Below are 26,353 nucleotides of genomic sequence, written 5' to 3'. Positions count from 1 at the left end.
ATAGCTGATCAGGCAGAGGAGGAAATGCTGCAGCAAATTATTATGGTAGGGTCCTTATTATGGGGGATTTTAACTATCCAGACATTCAATGGGACATAGAATCTTCTGGTTGTGATAACAGCTGCAAGTTCTTATGGCAATTCAGGACAATTATCTCTCTCAGGTAGGCTGACCAGTGGAGGTAATCTGTTGGAGCTGGTTCTGTCAAATAGACCAGATACCATTTCTGATCTACCATTATGAATAAATGAGAGTGCAAAGTTGAATAAGGGTAAAACAAATGGCATTCAAAGACTTGAAGGCCGAGGATACAGAAGTTGCATTTCAGGAGTATAAAGGTCTGAATAAGAAATGTAAAAAAGAAATCAAGCTAGCAAAGTTATCCACAAAGAAAAAAATCACTAGTGACATTAAAATAAATCCCCAAAAAATTAATAAATACATCAATGCATAAAAAAAATAGATGGCATTGGCAAAAATCAAAGTTCACCACATGATAGAAGTAGTTTAACACAAGTATGCCTGCGTCTGAGCAAATGAAACATTGACAAATCACCCAGCCCAGATGACATTCATCCATGGATACTGAGGGAACTGAGCTCAGTAATTGACAGACCACTGTATCTTATATTCTTAGACTCTCTTGGCTAAATGACAGGAAACAAAGCTGTCATAAATGGTATGTTCTCTAAATGGGATATAGGCAGCAATGGGGTACCACAGGGATCTGTGCTAGGACCGATTCTATATAACTTCTTTGTTAATGACCTTGCAGATCGGATTGAGAGTAAAGCGTCAGTCTTTGCGGATGATGCCAAACTATGTAGGATACTAAAATCTGACCTTGACAGTGCAATATTGCAAAACGATCTGGAGAAGATGTCTGAATAGGCAAACACTAGGCAGATGTGTTTTAATCTGAAGACACAAAAGAGAATAGTAAAACCAAAAACACTCAGTTTGAAAAAATGTTGCAGTAATCCGCAAGTGCTAGTAAAAGATGTAAAAAACAGGGTATTTGGTTGATACGTTTTTTGCAAAAAATGTATACTAAGCTGCTCTACCAATCTTCACGGTATACCCTTATCAGAGCAGTCCTAACTAATGTATGCAATCCCTATCTGATGTATTTAAAAACCTGATCATCTGTATATAACCTGTGTGAACAGGGTTCAGAGAGGAAAAATCCATGTGTGCATACAGGGTAGAACAGCTTTTGTGCAGATAGCCCAAGAGGAGTGGTGGAACTCCCCAGTCTTGTAGACACAAGAGAACAATTATGGAAACAGGAACACATGGGCTACTTGCACAGTGAACAAGTCTGTATGATCATGTTCACACACCACCAAGAAACCTGAAGACACAAAAGAGAATAGTAAAACCAAAAACACTCAGTTTGAAAAAATGTTGCAGTAATCCGCAAGTGCTAGTAAAAGATGTAAAAAACAGGGTATTTGGTTGATACGTTTTTTGCAAAAAATGTATACTAAGCTGCTCTACCAATCTTCACGGTATACCCTTATCAGAGCAGTCCTAACTAATGTATGCAATCCCTATCTGATGTATTTAAAAACCTGATCATCTGTATATAACCTGTGTGAACAGGGTTCAGAGAGGAAAAATCCATGTGTGCATACAGGGTAGAACAGCTTTTGTGCAGATAGCCCAAGAGGAGTGGTGGAACTCCCCAGTCTTGTAGACACAAGAGAACACTGTGCAAGTAGCCCATGTGTTCCTGTTTCCATAATTGATCAGGTATTTAAATACATCAGATAGGGATTGCATACATTAGTTAGGACTGCTCTGATAAGGGTATACCGTGAAGATTGGTAGAGCAGCTTAGTATACATTTTTTGCAAAAAACGTATCAACCAAATACCCTGTTTTTTACATCTTTTACTAGCACTTGCGGATTACTGCAACATTTTTTCAAACTGAGTGTTTTTTGGTTTTACTATTCTCTTTTGTGTCTTCAGGTTTCTTGGTGGTGTGTGAACATGATCATACAGACTTGTTCACTGTGCAAGTAGCCCATGTGTTCCTGTTTCCACAGATGTGTTTTAATGTAAATAAATGTAGAGTAATGTACCAAGGACAGAGCAATCTTATAGCTGCGTATACATTAAATGGGAGTATACAGACCAGGAGAAGGACTTGGGTATTCTGGTTACAAGTAAGCTGAGCAGTAGTACTCAATGTCAAGCAGCAGCCACAAAAGCAAACACTATTTTAGGGTGTATAAAAGATAAAATCTGACAATCCCCTTTATAAATCACTGGTGAGGCCACATCTAGAATATGGGATCCAGTATTGGGCTCCACATTTTAAAAAGGATATTAAGAAGTTAGAGTCAGTTCAAAGGCGTGCAACTAGATTATTACAAGGGATGGAAGGCCTCTCATATGATGAGCGGTTGGAAAAGTTGGGCCTGACGAAGAGGTGCGTTCCACCTCGAAACATGTTGGTTGTATCTGACTCCTTTGTGTCTCCGTAGTAAAGTGACGTCACTTTCAGGTCGAGCGGCTGAGTATATCGGCCATCTTCCTACCTTCCTCGTGTAACCAGGGACGCTACCGGCCGGGGCGCCTCTGGCTCTGCACGTCGCGACACTCCCTCCCCTCTGCACAGTCCAGTTCCAGAGCGGAACAGCGATTACACCAACTGGAGTCATTCACCCCAGGAAGCGCAGCACATCTTGATGCAGCAACATTAAGGTATGCACATTAGACTATACATGCACCAGGCTGTCAACTAGTAAAACCTCCTACTATTGAACGCTTACAAGGAAGGTTTATATATCCTGCTATTTTCTGACTGCAGCCCCCTATATAGTGGATACCTACCAAACTTTTACTTGCAAATAGTAGTAGTATATAGCAGCGCAGCCCACGTAGTATATAGCAGCCCACGTAGTATATAGCAGCGCAGCCCACGTAGTATATAGCAGCGCAGCCCACGTAGTATATAGCAGCGCAGCCACATAGTATATAGCAGCGCAGCCCACGTAGTATATAGCAGCGCAGCCCACGTAGTATATAGCAGCGCAGCCCACGTAGTATATAGCAGCGCAGCCCACGTAGTGTATAGCAGCGCAGCCCACGTAGTGTATAGCAGCGCAGCCCACGTAGTGTATAGCAGCGCAGCCCACGTAGTGTATAGCAGCGCAGCCCACGTAGTGTATAGCAGCGCAGCCCACGTAGTATATAGCAGCGCAGCCCACGTAGTATATAGCAGCGCCACTCACTCAGGCACTGGTAGGACTAGGAGCTCCTCCTGAATCTGCCTCATAACTTCAGCAGCACTGCAGCCAGGGGCGGAGATCAGAGCAGAGAACGTGCTCTCTCCACCCACAAACAGTCACATTGGCTGCCTTCTCTTAACCCCTATGTGTGCCTGCCTGGCTGCACTGACTGAGTGAGAAGATGCTTGTGTCAGAGCTGGCACATAGGGGTTAAGAGAACGCAGCCAGTGTGACTTTGTGGGCGGAGAGAGCATGTTCTCCTGCTCTGCTCTCCCAGTTGTATCTATGATAGCGTGAGTGGGCCCCCATCTCTCCCCAGGGCCCCGGCATTTGCCCGGTGCGCCGGGTGCTGACGCCGGCCCTGGATATATGCATGCGTATACATGTGAATGTTTTTTTTTTTTAATATATATGCATATTCTATAGCGCGGTATTTTTAAAGCTGATTAAAAGTTGGGCTTGTTTAGCTTAGAAAAAAGAAAAAAAAAAAAGACGCCTCAGAGGGGATCTCATTTATATGTATAAATATATATGTGTGGTCAGTACAAAGAACTGGCACATGACTTATTCCTTCCAAAGATCATACTAAGGACCAGGTAGCACCTATGTAACTTTGGGAATTTTTTGTCATAAATAAACACAAAACATAGCAACTCAAATTTACTATCAAAATACAATACAATGTCATGAAAAAAACAAACAAAAAACTAATAATCACTGGGATATGTATGCAGAACCATTCCAAAGTTACCACCACAAGTAACACATTGTTGAATTTGAAAAATGGGGTATGGTCTGGAAGGTGTATTTGGCTGTGAAGGGAAGTGGATAAACTGTTCTAATACCATTCCTTTACAGCTTGTTGCCAATATTTGGACATGACAATGCACAGATTCCAACACTTGATGGTGTATATCAGTGAGTGCCCAAACGACAACCCAATACCCAATTATTTATCACAAAGTGCCAACACGGCAATGTAACCTGGGGCTGAAGCAGACATCAAAGAAGACTTGCAAAATATACACTGCCCCTCTGCAAAATACACACACACACACTATCCCACTGGACAAAGCAGCTCGCCATCCCCACACTGCATCTGTCAAAACGGTTCCCATTCACAATGATACATTTAGTGTTCAGCTTCTCCTGGAGCTCTTACCAGTGACCACACTGTCTCTGCTTCTCCGTGGCCCCGGCGCAGGCAGCAGTGTGATGAGGTCAGTATCGTCATTACACTGCTGCACGTCAGACCCGGGGTTGACAGGCGCTCCTCTGCCCAGTCCTGATGCAGTACTGTTCAAATGTATTTGCGTCTTTTACAACCAAATACATTTGAACAAGGGAAGGGAGCGAAATGCATGCCCAGAGAGAGGCCTCTGTGTGCCCCCTCTTGCACGTGTGCCATAGGTTCGCCAACACTGGTCTATATAGATAATCATAACACAACACTGGATGAAATATATTGCAGGTGTAACGTTCATAAATTCACAGACCATATTTATTATAATGTGGGAAATAAGAAATAAGTCTGACGAGTCTCTAGCCCTGCAGCAAAAATGACAGCAACAAAAGGTGACAAGCCAATATAAAAGACTAGTACCGGAAAGTTTCACTTGTCAGTAGTCGGTGATACAATGGATAGGCCGCATCGTAATGACAAGTACCCATCTAAAAGCTCCGATATCGCTAAGGAAAGGAAGAATACATAGGAGTAAAAAGTAAGCAACGTCTTACCGTAGTGGTAGGAGAATGCAGTACCGTACAAACACACCGAGCACCCAAATAATCGTCACACGAAGACTGAGATACTGGAAGTTGTGGTTGGTCCTTGTCAGAAGATTCCACGATATAAGCTCTTCTGAAGAGAATCTCTGGGTAACATCATCGTCTACAATGGCTTCAAACCCTTTTTTGGAGAAGTAGAACACATCCGACAGCTCAAAATCACCACGTTGTAAGCACTGGCTTCTGCTTTGCCTCAGGCCCCCAATTTCTGCCTCCATTGGCGACTCATCTCGCTGAATGATATCTTTGTGGAGAAATTGCAAAAAGGATTTTTTACTGTTTTTTTAATCTTAATTGCAACTATACTCAAAGCTTGTAAGAGCAAGGTGTAAAGTGTGGCATACATTCACATGTAGGGTACATTCCCAATGGAACAATCGGCAGCATTTCACAGTACTAGCTTTGTGCTTGAGACTTAAGTATATGCCGTGAAAGATAATCACAGAGTAAGGCTACTTTCACACTTCCGTCGTTTTGGCTACGTTGCAATGCGTCGTTTAGGAGAAAAAACGCATCCTGCAAAGTTGCCTGCAGGATGCGCTTTTTCTCCATAGACTTGCATTAGTGACGCATTGCGACGTATGGCCACACATCGCATCCGTCGTGCGACGGATGTGTCGTGTTTTGGCGGACCCTCGGCACAAAAAACCATTCAATGTAACTTTTTTTGTGCGACGTTTCCACAATTTTCGACCACGCATGCGCGGCCAAAACTCCGCCCCCTCCTCCCCGCTCATCACAATGGGCAGCGGATGCGTTGTAAAACTGCATCAGCTGCCCACGTTGTGCTAAATTTAGCACAACGTCCGTCGGACCGACGGTTTGCGACGGCCCCGTACCGACGGAAGTGTGAAAGTAGCCTAAATTGACTGGATTTGAAATGCAAAGCAACAGTGCATGTCAATGTATCCCCTGTGAATGTCATTGCATATTCCACCTTTTGCATGGAACGGTGAATTGTGCAGCTTTCCTGAACCATTTTCACATCAATAGTCACGTCGTTTAATACAGCTGTGAATATTGCTGCAACATTTGCTGTTGGTTTTTGGGGATTTTTGCCAAAGAAAAGTACAAGGCCCATTGTTGCAACCATATCAAGCCGCTGTCGGCTCCTTAGTAGGGTAAGAATACAGAGGTGATAGACCTTGGCAGCCCTACAATAGATCATTGTAGGGGCTTTACCAATTATGTTACCCCATATCAATAGGTTAAAGGATAAATTACTGATTTTCAAGGGACTAGCTGCTGGGACTCCAACCTATGCAGGGATGCAAAATCCTGATGCCTTGTCTCTGCCATTCAGACAGGCTCAAGATCAGTGGGTGTCCAAGTTGTCCGACCAACAGAGATGATTAAGTTATCCATTAATATACTTGGCAAAAGCCTGTTGACATTCTTTAAAAAGGTTGTGCCAACCCAACTGAGAGCGGCATGATGTAAGAGCAGACACAGATTCCAGTAGTGTATCACTAACTGGGCTGCTTACTGCAGTTTTGATAAAATCACAGTTTTATTTGCTGTAGATCTACCAGTTCTCTGAATGTTCAGCTCGGTGTAACCCCACCCACACCACTGATAAGCAACTTTCTGTGTACACTGTGCATAGGCAAGAAGCTGCCAATCAGTGGAGGGGGAGCATTTGCTAGCAGGTTTACTAGTTCTCCAGTAATAAAATCACCGTTTTATCACCAGATTTTCAAACCTACATCAAGCAGTCCAGTAAATTATACATTGCTGAAATCAGGATCTCTGTCTCCAACTTCTACTGCTCTCAGAATAGGAGGCAAAAACCTGAAGACGGATTTGCTTTAGGTTAGGTAGACAATTTTAGACAAGTAATACCATGCATATACTTATTAACCTACGTACCACCTGAGAACCGTGGTTCTGTGCCATTCATAATCTGACAGCAGCAGAATTTCGACAACAGGCATTGATTAGCTCTTCTACGCATATATATGGTAGAACACACAGAGCACATTGCATATTAAGTGCATGACAGAAAGGCTTTGGATTACTGCCTCACTTACACTTGGAATACAGCAGGTGCCCTTGATGCATGTAAACTGAAGGACAGAGTTCAAGAATAAGATATGATGGCAGCAGCATGGAATTCTGCGTCCAACATATCTGACTATTGCCTTATTGCCAACTACGTCATGGTACAGGGCTCTGAAAGCCAGTGATTGGGATTACCGCAAATTTTGTTTTGTTTTCTATTCAAGCCAGTAACTTTAAACCCCTTAATGATCGCCAATATGCTTTAAAACGACAGCCAGGAATAAGTGAATAGTGCCCCCGCAGGCACAATTCCCACTGGGTGACTGCTGTACATGACAGCTGACAACCTGCAGTATCAGCCTGGGACAGTTTTGGAACCAATTTCGATTAACCCCTTAATCAGCGGTCCCAAGTGGTTAAAAGGGGGTTAAAAGAATCATCATGGCAGGATCGACCCCCGTGATCGTAATCACGGGTGTTGATCGATGACCCCAGGGTACAGTGGCCTGTGAGATCCAGTCATAAGCAGGGTCTCACAGGTTCTGTCAGTGACTCACTGACAGGTCTCATGCACTGTAGTACACTAGTACTGCAATGCATGAGCTATCAAAGTACAAAGTATTCACGTCCCACAGTGGGACTAGGAGAAAAAGTGAAAAGAATAAAATAACGTATTATAAGTTATAAAAGGTGCAATGTTTATATAAAAACTGCACACATAATTGGCATCGATGTGTCCAGAACAACTCAATTTATAAAAACTAGCACGTAATTTATCCCGTATGGTGACCCTCACAAGAAAAAAATTTAAACCGCCAAAAATGTCACTTTTTCACAAGTAATGCACTTAAAAGGCAATCAAAAATTGCATATGTAAAAACAATGGTATAACTTAAAACGACAAACCGTCCCCCCCCCCCCCCCAAAAAAAAATGCCTCCCATAGATCAGATCAAGGCGTGGGTCATATTTATCCTGCGCTCTTCACTGAGCACTTACATCAGGGTTTCCATGCAAATCCCAAAAAAATGAGATTCAGACAAAACTCCTAACAGAAAAACTCACTATAATGAGGCAGACGGAGGCACTTTGGACTCAGTCTGATCTCTCTTTCGGCAGTGTCCCATAATTTTAGGTGTCTTATTATTTTTATTATTATTTTATTTATATAGCACCATTGATTCCATGGTGTTGTATATGAGAATATGAGAATCATTTTAGGTGTATTTTTAGCGCACAAAGTAGAAAACCCCAGTTCTGTGGATGCCTATATAGATGGATTCCAACACAACTGGATCCAACTGGTCCAAAGTGTTTCCATCTGCCTCATTATGGTGGGTAGTTCCATTGGGGGTTTTATCTGAATCTCATTTTTGTGGGGTTTACACGGAAACCCCCAAAGCAAATGTTCCGCGTATAATACAAGAATTTGATCCATTCTTATACTGGAAGCGATCCAAAAATGTTATGTACCCCAAAAGGTTACCAACAAAAACACTAATTTATACCGCACAAAGCCAGCCCCGACTAAGGTCCGTCATCTGTCACTGGAAATATAGGGGGTTCACACGTTATGAGTACAACAAAGACTCTGGAAAAGTTTCTCACGTGTTTTCAGTGATGAGGCAACTTTATTCTTCAGGTCAGTGCGATTACAGCGATACCAGATTTATATCCTTTGTGTTTTGCCGTTTTTACACTGTAAAAACTATTTTATAGAAAAAAAATAATTATTTTTTCATCGCTTTACTCTGGAGAGCTATAACTTATTTTTCTACTGATGGAGCTGGGTGACTGCCTATTTGCGGGACAAGATGACATTTTCAGAGGTACCATTTACGGTATATTTACATTTGTCTTTGATCGCTTTTTATTGCACTTTTTGTTTGGCAGTATGATAAAGCATTGTTTTTTGTCTCGTTTATTTTTTTCCACAGTGTTCACTGAAAGGGTTGTTTTTTTGTTTTTTTTTAACAAATGGAATTAGAATTATATATTTTTTGGGTCTTTGGTCTTTATTTGGGGAATTTTTTTTCTTATTTATGTTTACATTTTAATAATTTTTTTTAATGTTTTACATTGTCCCAGAATGGAACATCACTGTACTGTGAACGATCGCTTATCTGATACTCTGCAATGCTTCCGCACTGCAGAGCATCAGAGCAGCATCTGACAGGTAGGGAAGGAGGCATGTCCGCTCTTGCTTTTAGCAGCTTCTCACAGGCCACCTTCTCTGAAGGAACCCGCAGCCATCTTGTGACCAGGGATCACCATGGAGTCCATCAGGACAATGCAAAGCACACAGGGAGCCCCTTCCCTGTGCGATCTGCTCGATGTCACTGTCACTATTGACAATGGCATCAGAGGGTTCAAATGTGCTAGCACCGATCGTGGGTGTTGCTGCAGGATGTCAGCTCTCACAAAGAGCCGACACCTACACCCCATCGCGGCGGTGCTCAGCATGAGCCTCCGGAATCATGGCGCCATATATGTACAGCATTTGCGGGAACGAAGCTCCTGTAGTGCCGTACATATACGGCGCATGTCAGGAAGGGGATAAACAGTTCTGTTACCAATATGGGGGTTACTTGTTGTGGTTTCTGCTGTTCTGACACCTCAGAGGCTCGTCTAATGGCATCCACAACCTATTCAAATGGAATCTTCATTCTAAAAGCCTAGTAGTGCTCCTTCCCATCCGAGCCCTGTCATGTGCTCAGACAGGAGTGTACAACCACATTTGTGGTACTGCCACATTCAGTAAAAATTGCATAACAAACCATGGGGTCCATTTTCTCCTAATACATCTAGTGGAAATTATAAATTTCATGCTAAAACTATTTTAGTGGAGAAATTTTTTTTTCTTTTCACATCTAAAAGCAATAACGTATTGTGAATCACCTGTAGGTTAAAAATGCTCAGTGCACTCCTAGATGAATTTCTTGAGGGGTCTAGTTCCAAAATGGGGTTCACTTGTGGGGAGTTTCTGCTGTTTCTGGCATGTCAGGGGCTCTGCAAATGCGACACGGCATTCACAATGTATCTCAGACAAATTTACGCACAAAAAAATCCATGGCAGGGCGCTTTCCTTTCTAAGCCCTGCCTTGTGCCCAAAAAGCAGGTTTTGACCACATATCGGGTATCTTCATGTTCGAAAGAAATTGCGCAACAAACTATGGGGTCCTTTTTTTCCTATTGTCCAATGTGAAAATTATGAATTTGGGGTTAAAACTACATTTTAGCAGATAAAAAGTTTCTTTTTCACATCCACATTTTAAATAGTTCTGTGAAGAAGCTACAGGTTCACCACATCCCTAGATGAATTCTTTTATGGGTCTACATTCCAAAATGGGTCCACTTATCAGGGGTTCTGTTTTGCTACCTCAGAAGCTTTGCAAATTTGAAATGTTATCTGCAATCTATTCCAACCAAATTTACATTGCAAATATGTAGGTCGCTTCTTCCCTTCCGAGCCCTGCTGTGTGTCCAAACAGAATTTTTTTTTACTACATGTAGGGTATTGCCACGCTCAGGACAAACTTTGCTGTCCACCTTTTCATGTACCTCTTAAAAAAGTGAAAAATTTGGTGCCAAATTAAAGTTATCAAAATGACGACCTAATGCTATCAAATTCTGTATAGCATCTGCGAGTTCAAAATGTTCACTATATGGCCGGCGTCACACTACAGTGTTTTACGGACGTAAGAGAAGTGCTGAAAATACGGATTGCATACGGTACAATGCTTCTCTATGCCCCAGCTCCTATCAGCCGTATTTCACTGATCCGTATTATACGGTCTTCTACGGCCGTAGAAAATCGCAGCATGCTGCGTTTGTCACCGTATTGCGCAAAAAATACGCCAATGAAAGTCTATGGGGGCCAGAAAAATACGGATTACACACGGACCAGCGGTGTGACTTACGAGAAATACGCAGCGGTGTTTGAGAGAAAAGCCGGCAATTCAGTGCGGTGTACAGTAAAATCACACTGACAGCTTACAATAGAATAGGTAGAATAAATGTGGACACATAGATATATATATATATATATATATATATATATATATATATATATATCAGTGAGACATATATGTGTATATATATTAAATATTTCATACAGCGCTAGATAGCTTAAAAGCCGGTAATTCAATTGTCGGCTTTTGCCATCTCCTTCCTAAACCCGACATGATATGAGACATGGTTTACATACAGTAAACCATCTCATATCCCCATTTTTTTGCATATTACACACTACTGTTAGTAGTGTGTATGTGCAAAATTTGGGCGCTCTAGCTATTAAAGGGTTAAATGGTGGAAAAAATTGGCGTGGGCTCCCGCGCAATTTTCTCCGCCAGAGTAGTAAAGCCAGTGACTGAGGGCAGATATTAATAGCCTGGAGAGGGTCCATGATTATTGCCCCCCCCCCCTCCGGCTAAAAACATCTGCCCCCAGCCACCCCAGAAAAGGCACATCTGGAAGATGCGCCTATTCTGGCACTTGGCTACTCTCTTCCCATTCCCGTGTAGCGGTGGGATATGGGGTAATGAAGGGTTAATGTCACCTTGCTATTGTAAGGTGACATTAAGCCAGATTAATAATGGAGAGGACGTAATTTAGACTAAGTAACCTTTTTAAACGCTTAGGAAGCCTTTGCAGGTTTTTTTTTTATTAATTCTAATTTACTCAGATAATGACTGTTGGGTTTTCATTGGCTGTAATCCATAATCATCAACAATAACAAAAATAAAACTCTTGACATAGATCACTCTGTAATGACTATATAATATATACGAGGTTCAATTTTTATTTTGAAGAACTGAAATAAGTTAACTTTTTGATGATATTCTAATTTTGTGAAAAGCACCTGTAGTATAATGCATTTTAAAGGAGATCATGTCTCCCTGCTCCGCTGCAGAGTTTAACTATCTGTGCACGCTGATACAGCTTATAGTAGTGTTGCTCCGTGTTGGCCCCTCATAGCACGGGGCTCCCTCTGACCCTCAGGTAGATATAACTACTAGGTTTCACACATTACACCACTGCTCCCATAGAAGTGAATGGAGCAGGGGTCACATCTTACATACATTAGATACTGAGTATATAATCCCATTCTGTGTGATACACTCCGCTGAGCTCAATATCTAATCCCATCATGTGATAAACTACACTTAGTCCTGTATCTAATCTTAGGATGTGTTTTACCAAGCGTCTCTAATCGTGAAAACTATACAATCCACGTATCGAACCCAAGCTTAAGTTACAGTGAGCAGCACTAACAATCTGCACTGCTGGCCGTCCTCTGTGACGCTGTCTACTTGTCAGTATCACTGGAAGTCACCAACAAAATGGCTCCGCATGGTGATCCTAAACTTCATCCTTTCTCATCCTTTTACAAACACCCAGAAGGGGAGGAGAGGAGTGACGTCACAAACATATGAGTAGACCCCACCCACATTTACTGTAGTCGTAATGTGAGTTAGTTGTACACTAGGTTTTTAGGGCAAATTTCCAGGCTGCTCCCACAAGTGTTTACAAGTGGAAATAACAAACCTTAAAGTTTTTCATATTTTGCTTCATTAAAAACAAATTTATCTTTTTTACGTTAAAACATTAATACTTTACATTTTTTCAATTGTTGGATGGCCCTTTAAGGTTAAAATTTGCTCGGTCACTAAAAGGGGTTAAATGTATATCTCTCCCACATACTGCCAACTGTTCAGAACAATGGGAAAGTACTGCTTGTGCCTGTAGGCTTGAGTCTAGCTCAAAGGAGCCACAACTAGGTGACAACATAGGGTACGTAGACTGCAGGACACAAGTACTCAGCAGAATACAATAGAGTTTAGCAATTTTGGGAAAGGAATGCTGTTAGTAGGAGTAGTGTTAAGGCCGGCAATCAGGCAACACAGCGTGCAGTAATCAGCGCACATACAGAGATCTGGCAATAACCAAAAACAATAGGACGAGCTCTGAGACGTGGAATCTCCGTAGACTGCAGTACCTGATCTATCCTCACACAACTATAAGCAGCAGTGGATTGCGCCTATCACTACCTATGCAACTCGACACTGCCTGAGGAGCTGACTAGCCTGAAGATAGAAATACAAGCCTGACTTACCTCAGAGAAATACCCCAAAGGAATAGGCAGCCCCCCACATATAATGACTGTTAGCAAGATGAAAAGACAAACGTAGGAATGAAATAGATTCAGCAAAGTGAGGCCCGATATTCTAGACAGAGCGAGGATAGCAAAGAGAACTATGCAGTCTACAAAAAACCCTAAAACGAAAACCACGCAAAGGGGCAAAAAGACCCACCGTGCCGAACTAACAGCACGGCGGTGCACCCCTTTGCTTCTCAGAGCTTCCAGCAAAAGTTAATAGCAAGCTGGACAGAAAAAACAGAAAACAAACTAGAAGCACTTATCTAGCAGAGCAGCAGGCCCAAGGAAAGATGCAGTAGCTCAGATCCAACACTGGAACATTGACAAGGAGCAAGGAAGACAGACTCAGGTGGAGCTAAATAGCAAGGCAGCCAACGAGCTCACCAAAACACCTGAGGGAGGAAGCCCAGAGACCGCAATACCACTTGTGACCACAGGAGTGAATTCAGCCACAGAATTCACAACAGTACCCCCCCCTTGAGGAGGGGTCACCGAACCCTCACCAGAACCCCCAGGCCGACCAGGATGAGCCACATGAAAGGCACGAACAAGATCTGGGGCATGGACATCAGAGGCAAAAACCCAGGAATTATCTTCCTGAGCATAACCCTTCCATTTGACCAGATACTGGAGTTTCCGTCTAGAGACACGAGAATCCAAAATCTTCTCCACAATATACTCCAATTCCCCCTCCACCAAAACAGGGGCAGGAGGCTCCACAGATGGAACCATAGGTGCCACGTATCTCCTCAACAACGACCTATGGAATACATTATGTATGGAAAAGGAGTCTGGGAGGATCAGACGAAAAGACACCGGATTGAGAATCTCAGAAATCCTATACGGACCAATAAAACGAGGTTTAAATTTAGGAGAGGAAACCTTCATAGGAATATGACGAGAAGATAACCAAACCAGATCCCCAACACGAAGTCGGGGTCCCACACGGCGTCTGCGATTAGCGAAAAGCTGAGCCTTCTCCTGGGACAAGGTCAAATTGTCCACTACTTGAGTCCAGATCTGCTGCAACCTGTCCACCACAGAATCCACACCAGGACAGTCCGAAGACTCAACCTGTCCTGAAGAGAAACGAGGATGGAACCCAGAATTGCAGAAAAATGGAGAGACCAAGGTAGCCGAGCTGGCCCGATTATTAAGGGCGAACTCAGCCAACGGCAAAAATGACACCCAATCATCCTGGTCAGCGGAAACAAAACATCTCAGATATGTTTCCAAGGTCTGATTGGTTCGTTCGGTCTGGCCATTAGTCTGAGGATGGAAGGCCGAGGAGAAAGATAGGTCAATGCCCATCCTACCACAAAAGGCTCGCCAGAACCTCGAAACAAACTGGGAACCTCTGTCAGAAACAATATTCTCAGGAATGCCATGTAAACGAACCACATTCTGGAAGAACAAAGGCACCAAATCAGAGGAGGAAGGCAATTTAACCAAGGGCACCAGATGGACCATTTTAGAAAAGCGATCACAGACCACCCAAATGACCGACATTTTTTGAGAAACGGGAAGGTCAGAAATGAAATCCATCGAAATATGTGTCCAAGGCCTCTTCGGGACCGGCAAGGGCAAAAGCAACCCACTGGCACGTGAACAGCAGGGCTTAGCCCTAGCACAAATTCCACAGGACTGCACAAAAGCACGCACATCCCGCGACAGAGATGGCCACCAGAAGGATCTAGCAACCAACTCCCTGGTACCAAAGATTCCTGGATGACCGGCCAGCACCGAACAATGAAGTTCAGAGATAACTTTACTAGTCCACCTATCAGGGACGAACAGTTTCTCGGCCGGACAACGATCAGGTTTATTAGCCTGAAATTTCTGCAACACTCTCCGCAAATCAGGGGAGATGGCAGACACAATGACTCCTTCCTTGAGGATACTCGCCGGCTCAGATAACCCCGGAGAGTCGGGCACAAAACTCCTAGACAGAGCATCCGCCTTCACATTTTTAGAGCCCGGAAGGTATGAAATCACAAAATCAAAACGAGCAAAAAATAACGACCAACGGGCCTGTCTAGGATTCAAGCGCTTGGCAGACTCAAGATAAGTAAGGTTCTTATGATCAGTCAAAACCACCACGCGATGCTTAGCACCCTCAAGCCAATGACGCCACTCCTCGAATGCCCACTTCATGGCCAGCAACTCTCGGTTGCCCACATCATAATTACGCTCAGCAGCAGAAAATTTCCTGGAAAAGAAAGCACATGGTTTGAACACTGAGCAACCAGAACCTCTCTGTGACAAAACCGCCCCTGCACCAATCTCAGAAGCATCAACCTCGACCTGGAACGGAAGAGAAACATCAGGTTGACACAACACAGGGGCACAGCAAAAACGACGCTTCAACTCCTGAAAAGCTTCCACGGCAGCAGAAGACCAATTAACCAAATCAGCACCCTTCTTGGTCAAATCGGTCAATGGTCTGGCAATGCTAGAAAAATTACAGATGAAGCGACGATAAAAATTAGCAAAGCCCAGGAATTTCTGCAGACTTTTTAGAGATGTCGGCTGAGTCCAATCCTGGATGGCCTGAACCTTAACCGGATCCATCTCGATAGTAGAAGGGGAAAAGATGAACCCCAAAAATGAAACTTTCTGCACACCGAAGAGACACTTTGATCCCTTCACGAACAAGGAATTAGCACGCAGTACCTGGAAAACCATTCTGACTTGCTTCACATGAGACTCCCAATCATCTGAGAAGATCAAAATGTCATCCAAGTAAACAATCAAGAATTTATCCAGATACTCACGGAAAATGTCATGCATAAAAGACTGAAAAACAGATGGAGCATTGGCAAGTCCGAACGGCATCACCAGATACTCAAAATGACCCTCGGGCGTATTAAATGCCGTTTTCCATTCATCTCCTTGCCTGATTCTCACCAGATTATACGCACCACGAAGATCAATCTTAGTAAACCAACTAGCCCCCTTAATCCGAGCAAACAAGTCAGAAATCAATGGCAAGGGATACTGAAACTTAACAGTGATCTTATTAAGAAGGCGGTAATCAATACACGGTCTTAGCGAACCATCCTTCTTGGCTACAAAAAAGAACCCTGCTCCCAATGGTGACGACGATGGACGAATATGTCCCTTCTCCAGGGACTCCTTCACATAACTGCGCATAGCGGTGTGTTCAGGTACGGACAAATTAAATAAACGACCCTTAGGGAATTTACTACCAGGAATCAAATCGATAGCACAATCACAATTCCTATGCGGAGGTAGGGCATCAGACTTGGACTCTTCAAATACATCCTGAAAGTCCGACAAGAACTCTGGGATGTCAGAAGGAATGGATGACGAAATAGACAAAAATGGAACATCACCATGTACTCCCTGACAACCCCAGCTGGTTACCGACATAGAGTTCCAATCCAATACTGGATTATGGGTTTGTAGCCATGGCAACCCCAACACGACCACATCATGCAAATTATGCAGTACCAGAAAGCGAATAACTTCCTGATGTGCAGGAGCAATGCACATGGTCAGCTGGGCCCAGTACTGAGGCTTATTCTTGGCCAAAGGTGTAGCATCAATTCCTCTCAACGGAATAGGACACCGCAAAGGCTCCAAGAAAAATCCACAACGTTTAGCATAATCCAAATCCATCAGATTCAGGGCAGCGCCTGAATCCACAAACGCCATGACAGAATACGATGACAAAGAGCACATTAAGGTAATGGACAAAAGGAATTTGGACTGTACAGTACCAATAACGGCAGAGCTATCGAACCGCCTAGTGCGTTTAGGACAATTAGAAATAGCATGAGTAGAATCACCACAATAGAAACACAGTCTGTTCAGACGTCTGTGTTCTTGCCGTTCTACTTTAGTCATAGTCCTATCGCCAGATGGTGCACAGATTTACGCTCGCGCAAGCGACGACCTATCTGAATGGCCAAGGACATAGACTCATTCAAACCAGCAGGCATAGGAAATCCCACCATTACATCCTTAAGAGCTTCAGAGAGACCCTTTCTGAACAAAGCCGCTAGTGCAGATTCATTCCACAGAGTGAGTACTGACCACTTCCTAAATTTCTGACAATATACTTCTACATCATCCTGACCCTGGCATAAAGCCAGCAGATTTTTCTCAGCCTGATCCACTGAATTAGGCTCATCGTAAAGCAATCCCAGCGCCTGGAAAAATGCATCAACATTACTCAATGCAGAATCTCCTGGTGCAAGAGAAAACGCCCAGTCCTGTGGGTCGCCGCGCAAAAAAGAAATAATAATCAAAACCTGTTGAATAGGATTACCAGAAGAATGAGGTTTCAAGGCCAAAAATAGCTTACAATTATTTCTGAAGCTCAGGAACTTAGTTCTGTCACCAAAAAACAAATCAGGAATCGGAATTCTTGGTTCTAGCATCGATTTCTGATCAATAGTATCTTGAATCTTTTGTACATTTACAATGAGATTATCCATTGAGGAGCACAGAGCCTGAATATCCATGTCCACAGCTGTGTCCTGAAGCACTCTAATGTCTAGGGGAAAAAAAAGACTGAAGACAGAGCTAAGAAAAAAAAATGCTGTCAGGATTTCTTTTTTCCCTCTATTGGGAATCATTGGGTGGCTCCTTGTACTGTTAAGGCCGGCAATCAGGCAACACAGCGTGCAGTAATCAGCGCACATACAGAGATCTGGCAATAACCAAAAACAATAGGACGAGCTCTGAGACGTGGAATCTCCGTAGACTGCAGTACCTGATCTATCCTCACACAACTATAAGCAGCAGTGGATTGCGCCTATCACTACCTATGCAACTCGACACTGCCTGAGGAGCTGACTAGCCTGAAGATAGAAATACAAGCCTGACTTACCTCAGAGAAATACCCCAAAGGAATAGGCAGCCCCCCACATATAATGACTGTTAGCAAGATGAAAAGACAAACGTAGGAATGAAATAGATTCAGCAAAGTGAGGCCCGATATTCTAGACAGAGCGAGGATAGCAAAGAGAACTATGCAGTCTACAAAAAACCCTAAAACGAAAACCACGCAAAGGGGCAAAAAGACCCACCGTGCCGAACTAACAGCACGGCGGTGCACCCCTTTGCTTCTCAGAGCTTCCAGCAAAAGTTAATAGCAAGCTGGACAGAAAAAACAGAAAACAAACTAGAAGCACTTATCTAGCAGAGCAGCAGGCCCAAGGAAAGATGCAGTAGCTCAGATCCAACACTGGAACATTGACAAGGAGCAAGGAAGACAGACTCAGGTGGAGCTAAATAGCAAGGCAGCCAACGAGCTCACCAAAACACCTGAGGGAGGAAGCCCAGAGACCGCAATACCACTTGTGACCACAGGAGTGAATTCAGCCACAGAATTCACAACAGAGTAGGGCTCGTCAGCAAATAATATATGAAAATCTAAAGGTTAAAAGAAGGTGTAATAAAAATCAGACTGACATTCAAAACTCCTTAACAAACCAGTCTCAACATGCAGCACATTAGCAGCAGACATAGGCATCGAACCCATCCCTGCATTTCTAGGACTTCGCGTAGCAATCATACAGTACATTCAATAATGTATAAAGTAGCTGGAAAAATGATAATTACTTACCGGTAATTTGATTTTCCAGAGCCATGACAGCACCGCACATAAGATATAGTATCCGCCCCCAGGAACAGGAAACCTGTAGCAGAGATAAAAGAAGGGGCCGGCACCTCTCTCCTCCAGTTTGTTTCAGAGTATGCAAGGTAACTGCCAAATTAGTTTACCTGTATGTTATTTTTACAAGGCCACTCTTATTCACCTTCTTTTATGTTCAATAAAGATTTTTTTTTGTGCATCACCACCATCACCAAGATAGGGCGGGAACTAATTCGGTGCTGTCATGGCTCTGGAAAATCAAATTACCAGTAAGTAATTATAATTTTTTCCCCTTCCCCATGACAGCACCACACATGAGAGGAAGAAATAAATAACTCCTAGGGTGGGACAACAGCAGATAACACATTTCTACCTAAAGCTAGAATTGAGGGTCCTAGGTCTAGCATGCAGTGGCGGAAGAAAGTGGAAGGTGAAGACCATATTGCTGCTCTGGAAATCTGTTCTACAGACGCATTCGCCCTTTCAGCCGAGGATGTGGCAATGGCCCTTGCAGAGTGAGCTGTTACACCCAGTGGGGGAGTCTGACCTGAGGAAGAGTAAGACAGAAATAGCCATAAGAAGCCACTGTGCGAGTCAATTTTGAAGCTTTTTTTCCCCGTTTGTCCCCTGGAAGGAGACAAAAAGGGCTGACTACTGTCACCATGATTTTGACATTTCTATATATTGGAGTAGGCAACGTCTAACATCAAGGCAACGGAAGACTTGTTCTCACTGGGATTTTGGATTTGCACAAAATGAGGGCAAAATTATTTCCTGGTCCCTGTGGAATTTTGAATTGACATTTGGGAGGAAGGCCGGGTCAGTTCTTATGATTACTCTGTCCTCCAGAAAGGTAGTATATGGGGGATTTACAGAGATCGCTTGCAGCTCACAGATTTGCCTAGCTGACAGGGCAACCAGGAGCACTGTTTATAATGTTAAGGCCTTCTCTGAAATAGAAGCAAGAGGCTCGAAAGGAGGAGAGGTTAAGGCATTTAAAACTAAATTTAGTTCCCAGGGAGCCACCTTGGGTAATAATTTTGAGGGTCTGCCTGCAAATGAGGCTCGAATGAACTGAGACCCAAGGGTGGTCTGCAAGTTTTTGGTCTAACAATGCACCTAAGGCAGAGACTTGTACTTTTAGGGTGTTGGTTAGTGTTGAGCGATACTGTCCGATATTTGAAAGTATCGGTTGGTATCGGCCGATATCTGAAAAATATCGGATATCGCCGATACCGATATCCGATACCAATACAAGTCAATGGGACACAAATATCGGAAGGTATCCGTAATGGTTCCCAGGGTCTGAAGGAGAGGAAACTCTCCTTCAGGCCCTGGGATCCATATCAATGTGTAAAATAAAGAATAAAAATAAAAAATATTGATATACTTACCCTCGGACGGGCCCTGGTTGTCACCGCTGCAATCGCCATACTTTTCTTCCTAAGAATGAGCGCTTTAATGACCTTCGATGACGTCACATGACCGCTCAGCGACCAATCACAAGCCGCGACGTCATCGAAGGTACTTAACAAGCTCATTCATAGGAAGGAAAACATGGCGATTGCAGCGGTGACAACCAGGGCCCGTCCGAGGGTAAGTATATCAATATTTTTTATTTTTATGCTTTATTTTACACATTAATCTAAATCCCGATACCGATTCCCGATATCACAAAAATATCGGAACTCGGTATCGGAATTCCGATACCGCAAATATCGGCCGATACCCGATACTTGCGGTATCGGAATGCTCAACACTAGTGTTGGTAGATAAACATCTCTCCAGCCCTCTTTGAAGGAATTCTAGTATTTCTTTTACCGGGACTTTCTGACTCGTATTGGACAACTGTTGTCCCGAAAATTCCAGGAATTTTTCCTATATCTTTTGGTACTTGTCTGATGTTATTTTCTTTCTGCTGGCGAGCAGAGTGTCTACTAAAGGGTTTGAGAAACCTCTTGCTAGTAACAGTCCCCCCAAGTTCCAGGCGGTGAGATGGAGTCTGTGCACTTGAGGATGTAGCACTGGGCCCTGGTGTAGGAGATTTGGGATGTCCGGGAGGATCCATGGGTCCGAGAAAGAAATGCGTCTGAGCCATGAGAACCATGCCCTCTTTGGCCAAAAAAGCCCAACAAGAATTATCCGTGCCTTGTCCTCTCGAATCTTCTTTAGGATTGTCGGAATCAATGGAATTGGAGGAAATGCGTACCCCAGATGAAACTTCCACTGTTGCACTAGTGCATCTACTCATTTCAGGTGTTCTTTTGAATTCAGGAAGTAGAATCTGTTTACCTTCCAGTTTTTTCTTGTGGCAAACAGATCTACTTCTGGCGTGCCCCAGATGGCACAGATTTTCCCAAATACCTCTTGATTCAGAGACCAATCTCCCGGGCGTAATACATGACGACTTAAGAAGTCCGCCACAAGATTGTCTGTGCCTCTCAAGTGCGTGCCTGATCGGGACAAAAGGTTGCTTTCTGCCCATCTGAACAGCTCTTTGGCTTCCGCCATCAGGGATGTTGATCTTGTTCCTCCTTGTCGTTTTATGCAAGCTATGGTGGTGCGGTTGTCGGACAGTATTGTGACGTGTTTCCCTTGGACTTCATTCTCTGCATGAAGAAGTGCTCGCCTTATAGCTGTTAAATCTTTTAGGTTGGACGATGCAGTTCTCATTGAGGGTTCCCATGGACCCTGTAGAATTAGGCCTGGCAAGTGTGCTCCCCAACCAAACCAGGGATTCAAGCTTGAGGAGGCTAATTTGCATATTCCAGGTGCCTTCTGGGAAAAGCGAAGAGTCTCCCTAAGCTAGAAGATCGTTGGGTACAGCCGGGACCAGCTGCTTGGAAAGAATCACCAAACCAGGGATTCAAGCTTGAGGAGGCTAATTTGCATATTCCAGGTGCCTTCTGGGAAAAGCGAAGAGTCTCCCTAAGCTAGAAGATCGTTGGGTACAGCCGGGACCAGCTGCTTGGAAAGAATCACCAAACCAGGGATTCAAGCTTGAGGAGGCTAATTTGCATATTCCAGGTGCCTTCTGAGAAAAGCGAAGAGTCTCCCTAAGCTAGAAGATCGTTGGGTACAGCCGGGACCAGCTGCTTGGAAAGAATCACCAAACCAGGGATTCAAGCTTGAGGAGGCTAATTTGCATATTCCAGGTGCCTTCTGGGAAAAGCGAAGAGTCTCCCTAAGCTAGAAGATCGTTGGGTACAGCCGGGACCAGCTGCTTGGAAAGAATCACCAAACCGCGCGCCTTACGGCCTGTAGGACATTATTGCAAGAGAGCTTGGCTGAGTAGATTACACAAGAAGGAAAACACACAGCAAGCCAGCAGGATCTAGGAGCAACATGGCAGATGTGACAACCTACATGGTGAGCTGCAGCATGTGCTACATGTTCACAGATCGACCAGAAGAAGAATTAAATTTCACCTGTCAGAAGTGTAGACTAGTGGCCCTTTTAGAAGAAAAGGTGCGGGGTCTGGAAGAAAGAATAGCAACTTTGAAACTCAAAGAGAATGAAGACTTTCTAGACAGAACAGAAGCATCTCTACTGGTCACAGAAAGTGAAAAAAGTGTCAGAGAACCTCCAAAAGCAGATGAGTGGAAGCATGTGACCAAAAGAAGCAAGAAGACCATGGAGAAATCACCAACCACACAACTGAAGAACCGATATCAAATCTTTGTAGAGGATGAAGATGGCACACCTAAGGATGAAGCAATACCAGCAAGCAACAAAGAAAAGGGCACACAGCAACAAGTGACAGCAAAAAGTACAGCCAAGAAGCAACGAAGAGTGGTGGTGGTGGGAGACTCACTACTGAGAGGCACAGAAGCAGCCATCTGCAGACCGGACATAACTGCAAGAGAAGTATGCTGCCTTCCAGGTGCGATGATCAAGGATGTGACCGATAGGATACCAAAGCTCTTCAACTCCAAGGACGTCCACCCATTTCTTCTGATACATGTTGGCACCAATGACACGGCAAGGAAGGACCTACCGACAATCTGCAAAGACTTTGAAGAGTTGGGGAAGAAAGTAAAGCAACTGGATGCACAGGTAGTTTTTTCTTCTATCCTTCCAGTAGACGGGCATGGCACCAGGAGATGGAACAGGATCCTTGATGCAAACAACTGGCTAAGACGATGGTGCAGACAACAAGGATTCGGATTCCTGGACCACGGTGTGAATTACTTGTACGATGGACTCCTCGCCAGAGACGGACTACACCTCAACAAACCTGGGAAACACACATTTGCCAGAAGACTCGCTACACTCATCAGGAGGGCGTTAAACTAGAAGAAGAGGGGACGGGAAGAAAAACATTAGACTTGAACAAAGAAGATCCAGGAAAACATACTCAGAAGGGAGGTAAGAACATTTCTAAAACAATCCACAGCGAGGAGATTGGAACAAAACAAAATCCTCTAAACTGCATGCTCGCAAACGCCAGAAGCCTGACAAACAAGATGGAAGAACTAGAAGCAGAAATATCTACAGGTAACTTTGACATAGTGGGAATAACCGAGACATGGTTAGATGAAAGCTATGACTGGGCAGTTAACTTACAGGGTTACAGTCTGTTTAGAAAGGATCGTAAAAATCGGAGAGGAGGAGGGGTTTGTCTCTATGTAAAGTCTTGTCTAAAGTCCACTTTAAGGGAGGATATTAGCGAAGGAAATGAGGATGTCGAGTCCATATGGGTCGAAATTCATGGAGGGAAAAATGGTAACAAAATTCTCATTGGGGTCTGTTACAAACCCCCAAATATAACAGAAACCATGGAAAGTCTACTTCTAAAGCAGATAGATGAAGCTGCAACCCATAATGAGGTCCTGGTTATGGGGGACTTTAACTACCCGGATATAAACTGGGAAACAGAAACTTGTGAAACCCATAAAGGCAACAGGTTTCTGCAAATAACCAAGAAAAATTATCTTTCACAATTGGTGCAGAATCCAACCAGAGGAGCAGCACTTTTAGACCTAATACTATCTAATAGACCTGACAGAATAACAAATCTGCAGGTGGTCGGGCATCTAGGAAATAGCGACCACAATATTGTACAGTTTCACCTGTCTTTCACTAGGGGGACTTGTCAGGGAGTCACAAAAACACTGAACTTTAGGAAGGCAAAGTTTGACCAGCTTAGAGATGCCCTTAATCTGGTAGACTGGGACAATATCCTCAGAAATAAGAATACAGATAATAAATGGGAAATGTTTAAGAACATCCTAAATAGGCAGTGTAAGCGGTTTATACCTTGTGGGAATAAAAGGACTAGAAATAGGAAAAACCCAATGTGGCTAAACAAAGAAGTAAGACAGGCAATTAACAGTAAAAAGAAAGCATTTGCACTACTAAAGCAGGATGGCACCATTGAAGCTCTAAAAAACTATAGGGAGAAAAATATTTTATCTAAAAAACTAATTAAAGCTGCCAAAAAGGAAACAGAGAAGCACATTGCTAAGGAGAGTAAAACTAATCCCAAACTGTTCTTCAACTATATCAATAGTAAAAGAATAAAAACTGAAAATGTAGGCCCCTTAAAAAATAGTGAGGAAAGAATGGTTGTAGATGACGAGGAAAAAGCTAACATATTAAACACCTTCTTCTCCACGGTATTCACGGTGGAAAATGAAATGCTAGGTGAAATCCCAAGAAACAATGAAAACCCTATATTAAGGGTCACCAATCTAACCCAAGAAGAGGTGCGAAACCGGCTAAATAAGATTAAAATAGATAAATCTCCGGGTCCGGATGGCATACACCCACGAGTACTAAGAGAACTAAGTAATGTAATAGATAAACCATTATTTCTTATTTTTAGGGACTCTATAGCGACAGGGTCTGTTCCGCAGGATTGGCGCATAGCAAATGTGGTGCCAATATTCAAAAAGGGCTCTAAAAGTGAACCTGGAAATTATAGGCCAGTAAGTCTAACCTCTATTGTTGGTAAAATATTTGAAGGGTTTCTGAGGGATGTTATTCTGGATTATCTCAATGAGAATAACTGTTTAACTCCATATCAGCATGGGTTTATGAGAAATCGCTCCTGTCAAACCAATCTAATCAGTTTTTATGAAGAGGTAAGCTATAGGCTGGACCACGGTGAGTCATTGGACGTGGTATATCTCGATTTTTCCAAAGCGTTTGATACCGTGCCGCACAAGAGGTTGGTACACAAAATGAGAATGCTTGGTCTGGGGGAAAATGTGTGTAAATGGGTTAGTAACTGGCTTAGTGATAGAAAGCAGAGGGTGGTTATAAATGGCATAGTCTCTAACTGGGTCGCTGTGACCAGTGGGGTACCGCAGGGGTCAGTATTGGCACCTGTTCTCTTCAACATATTCATTAATGATCTGGTAGAAGGTTTACACAGTAAAATATCGATATTTGCAGATGATACAAAACTATGTAAAGCAGTTAATACAAGAGAAGATAGTATTCTGCTACAGATGGATCTGGATAAGTTGGAAACTTGGGTTGAAAGGTGGCAGATGAGGTTTAACAATGATAAATGTAAGGTTATACACATGGGAAGAAGGAATCAATGTCACCATTACACACTGAATGGGAAACCACTGGGTAAATCTGACAGGGAGAAGGACTTGGGGATCCTAGTTAATGATAAACTTACCTGGAGCAGCCAGTGCCAGGCAGCAGCTGCCAAGGCAAACAGGATCATGGGGTGATTTAAAAAAGAGGTCTGGATACACATGATGAGAGCATTATACTGCCTCTGTACAAATCCCTAGTTAGACCGCACATGGAGTACTGTGTCCAGTTTTGGGCACCGGTGCTCAGGAAGGATATAATGGAACTAGAGAGAGTACAAAGGAGGGCAACAAAATTAATAAAGGGGATGGGAGAACTACAATACCCAGATAGATTAGCGAAATTAGGATTATTTAGTCTAGAAAAAAGACGACTGAGGGGCGATCTAATAACCATGTATAAGTATATAAGGGGACAATACAAATATCTCGCTGAGGATCTGTTTATACCAAGGAAGGTGACGGGCACAAGGGGGCATTCTTTGCGTCTGGAGGAGAGAAGGTTTTTCCACCAACATAGAAGAGGATTCTTTACTGTTAGGGCAGTGAGAATCTGGACTTGCTTGCCTGAGGAGGTGGTGATGGCGAACTCAGTCGAGGGGTTCAAGAGAGGCCTGGATGTCTTCCTGGAGCAGAACAATATTGTATCATACAATTATTAGGTTCTGTAGAAGGACGTAGATCTGGGTATTTATTATGATGGAATATAGGCTGAACTGGATGGACAAATGTCTTTTTTCGGCCTTACTAACTATGTAACTATGTAACTATGTAATGGACCTGCATCTGTCGTGAATACTATCGGGTTTTGAATTGACCAAGGTACAGCGCTGCTCAGGTTTTCGATGCTCAGCCACCACTTCAATGATTCTTGCACCTGTGGTGATAGGAGAATCTTTCGATTCAAACTGTATGGATCCACTGTGCGTTCGGACAGGATCTGCCATTGTAAATCTATTGAATGGGCGTGTGCCCACTGGACTG

The 26,353-nt window shown here is 43.4% G+C and overlaps 1 protein-coding gene across 1 annotated transcript in view; it reads right to left on the bottom strand.

Moving 5' to 3' along the window:
• The window catches only part of GPAT3 (glycerol-3-phosphate acyltransferase 3), a 195,100-nt gene that overhangs the window by 64,209 nt on the left and 104,538 nt on the right, over nucleotides 1–26,353 (bottom strand). The window contains exon 3 of the mRNA XM_069743260.1: nucleotides 4,979–5,273. Within this exon, the coding sequence (XP_069599361.1) occupies nucleotides 4,979–5,273 (295 nt within the window). The remainder of the gene's footprint in view (nucleotides 1–4,978; nucleotides 5,274–26,353) is intronic.

The sequence above is a fragment of the Ranitomeya imitator genome, chromosome 1 (assembly GCF_032444005.1).
Source record: "Ranitomeya imitator isolate aRanImi1 chromosome 1, aRanImi1.pri, whole genome shotgun sequence".
Lineage (NCBI taxonomy): Eukaryota > Metazoa > Chordata > Amphibia > Anura > Dendrobatidae > Ranitomeya > Ranitomeya imitator.
Note: the sequence above shows the minus strand (reverse complement) of the source record. Positions and strands in the feature narration are given on the sequence as shown.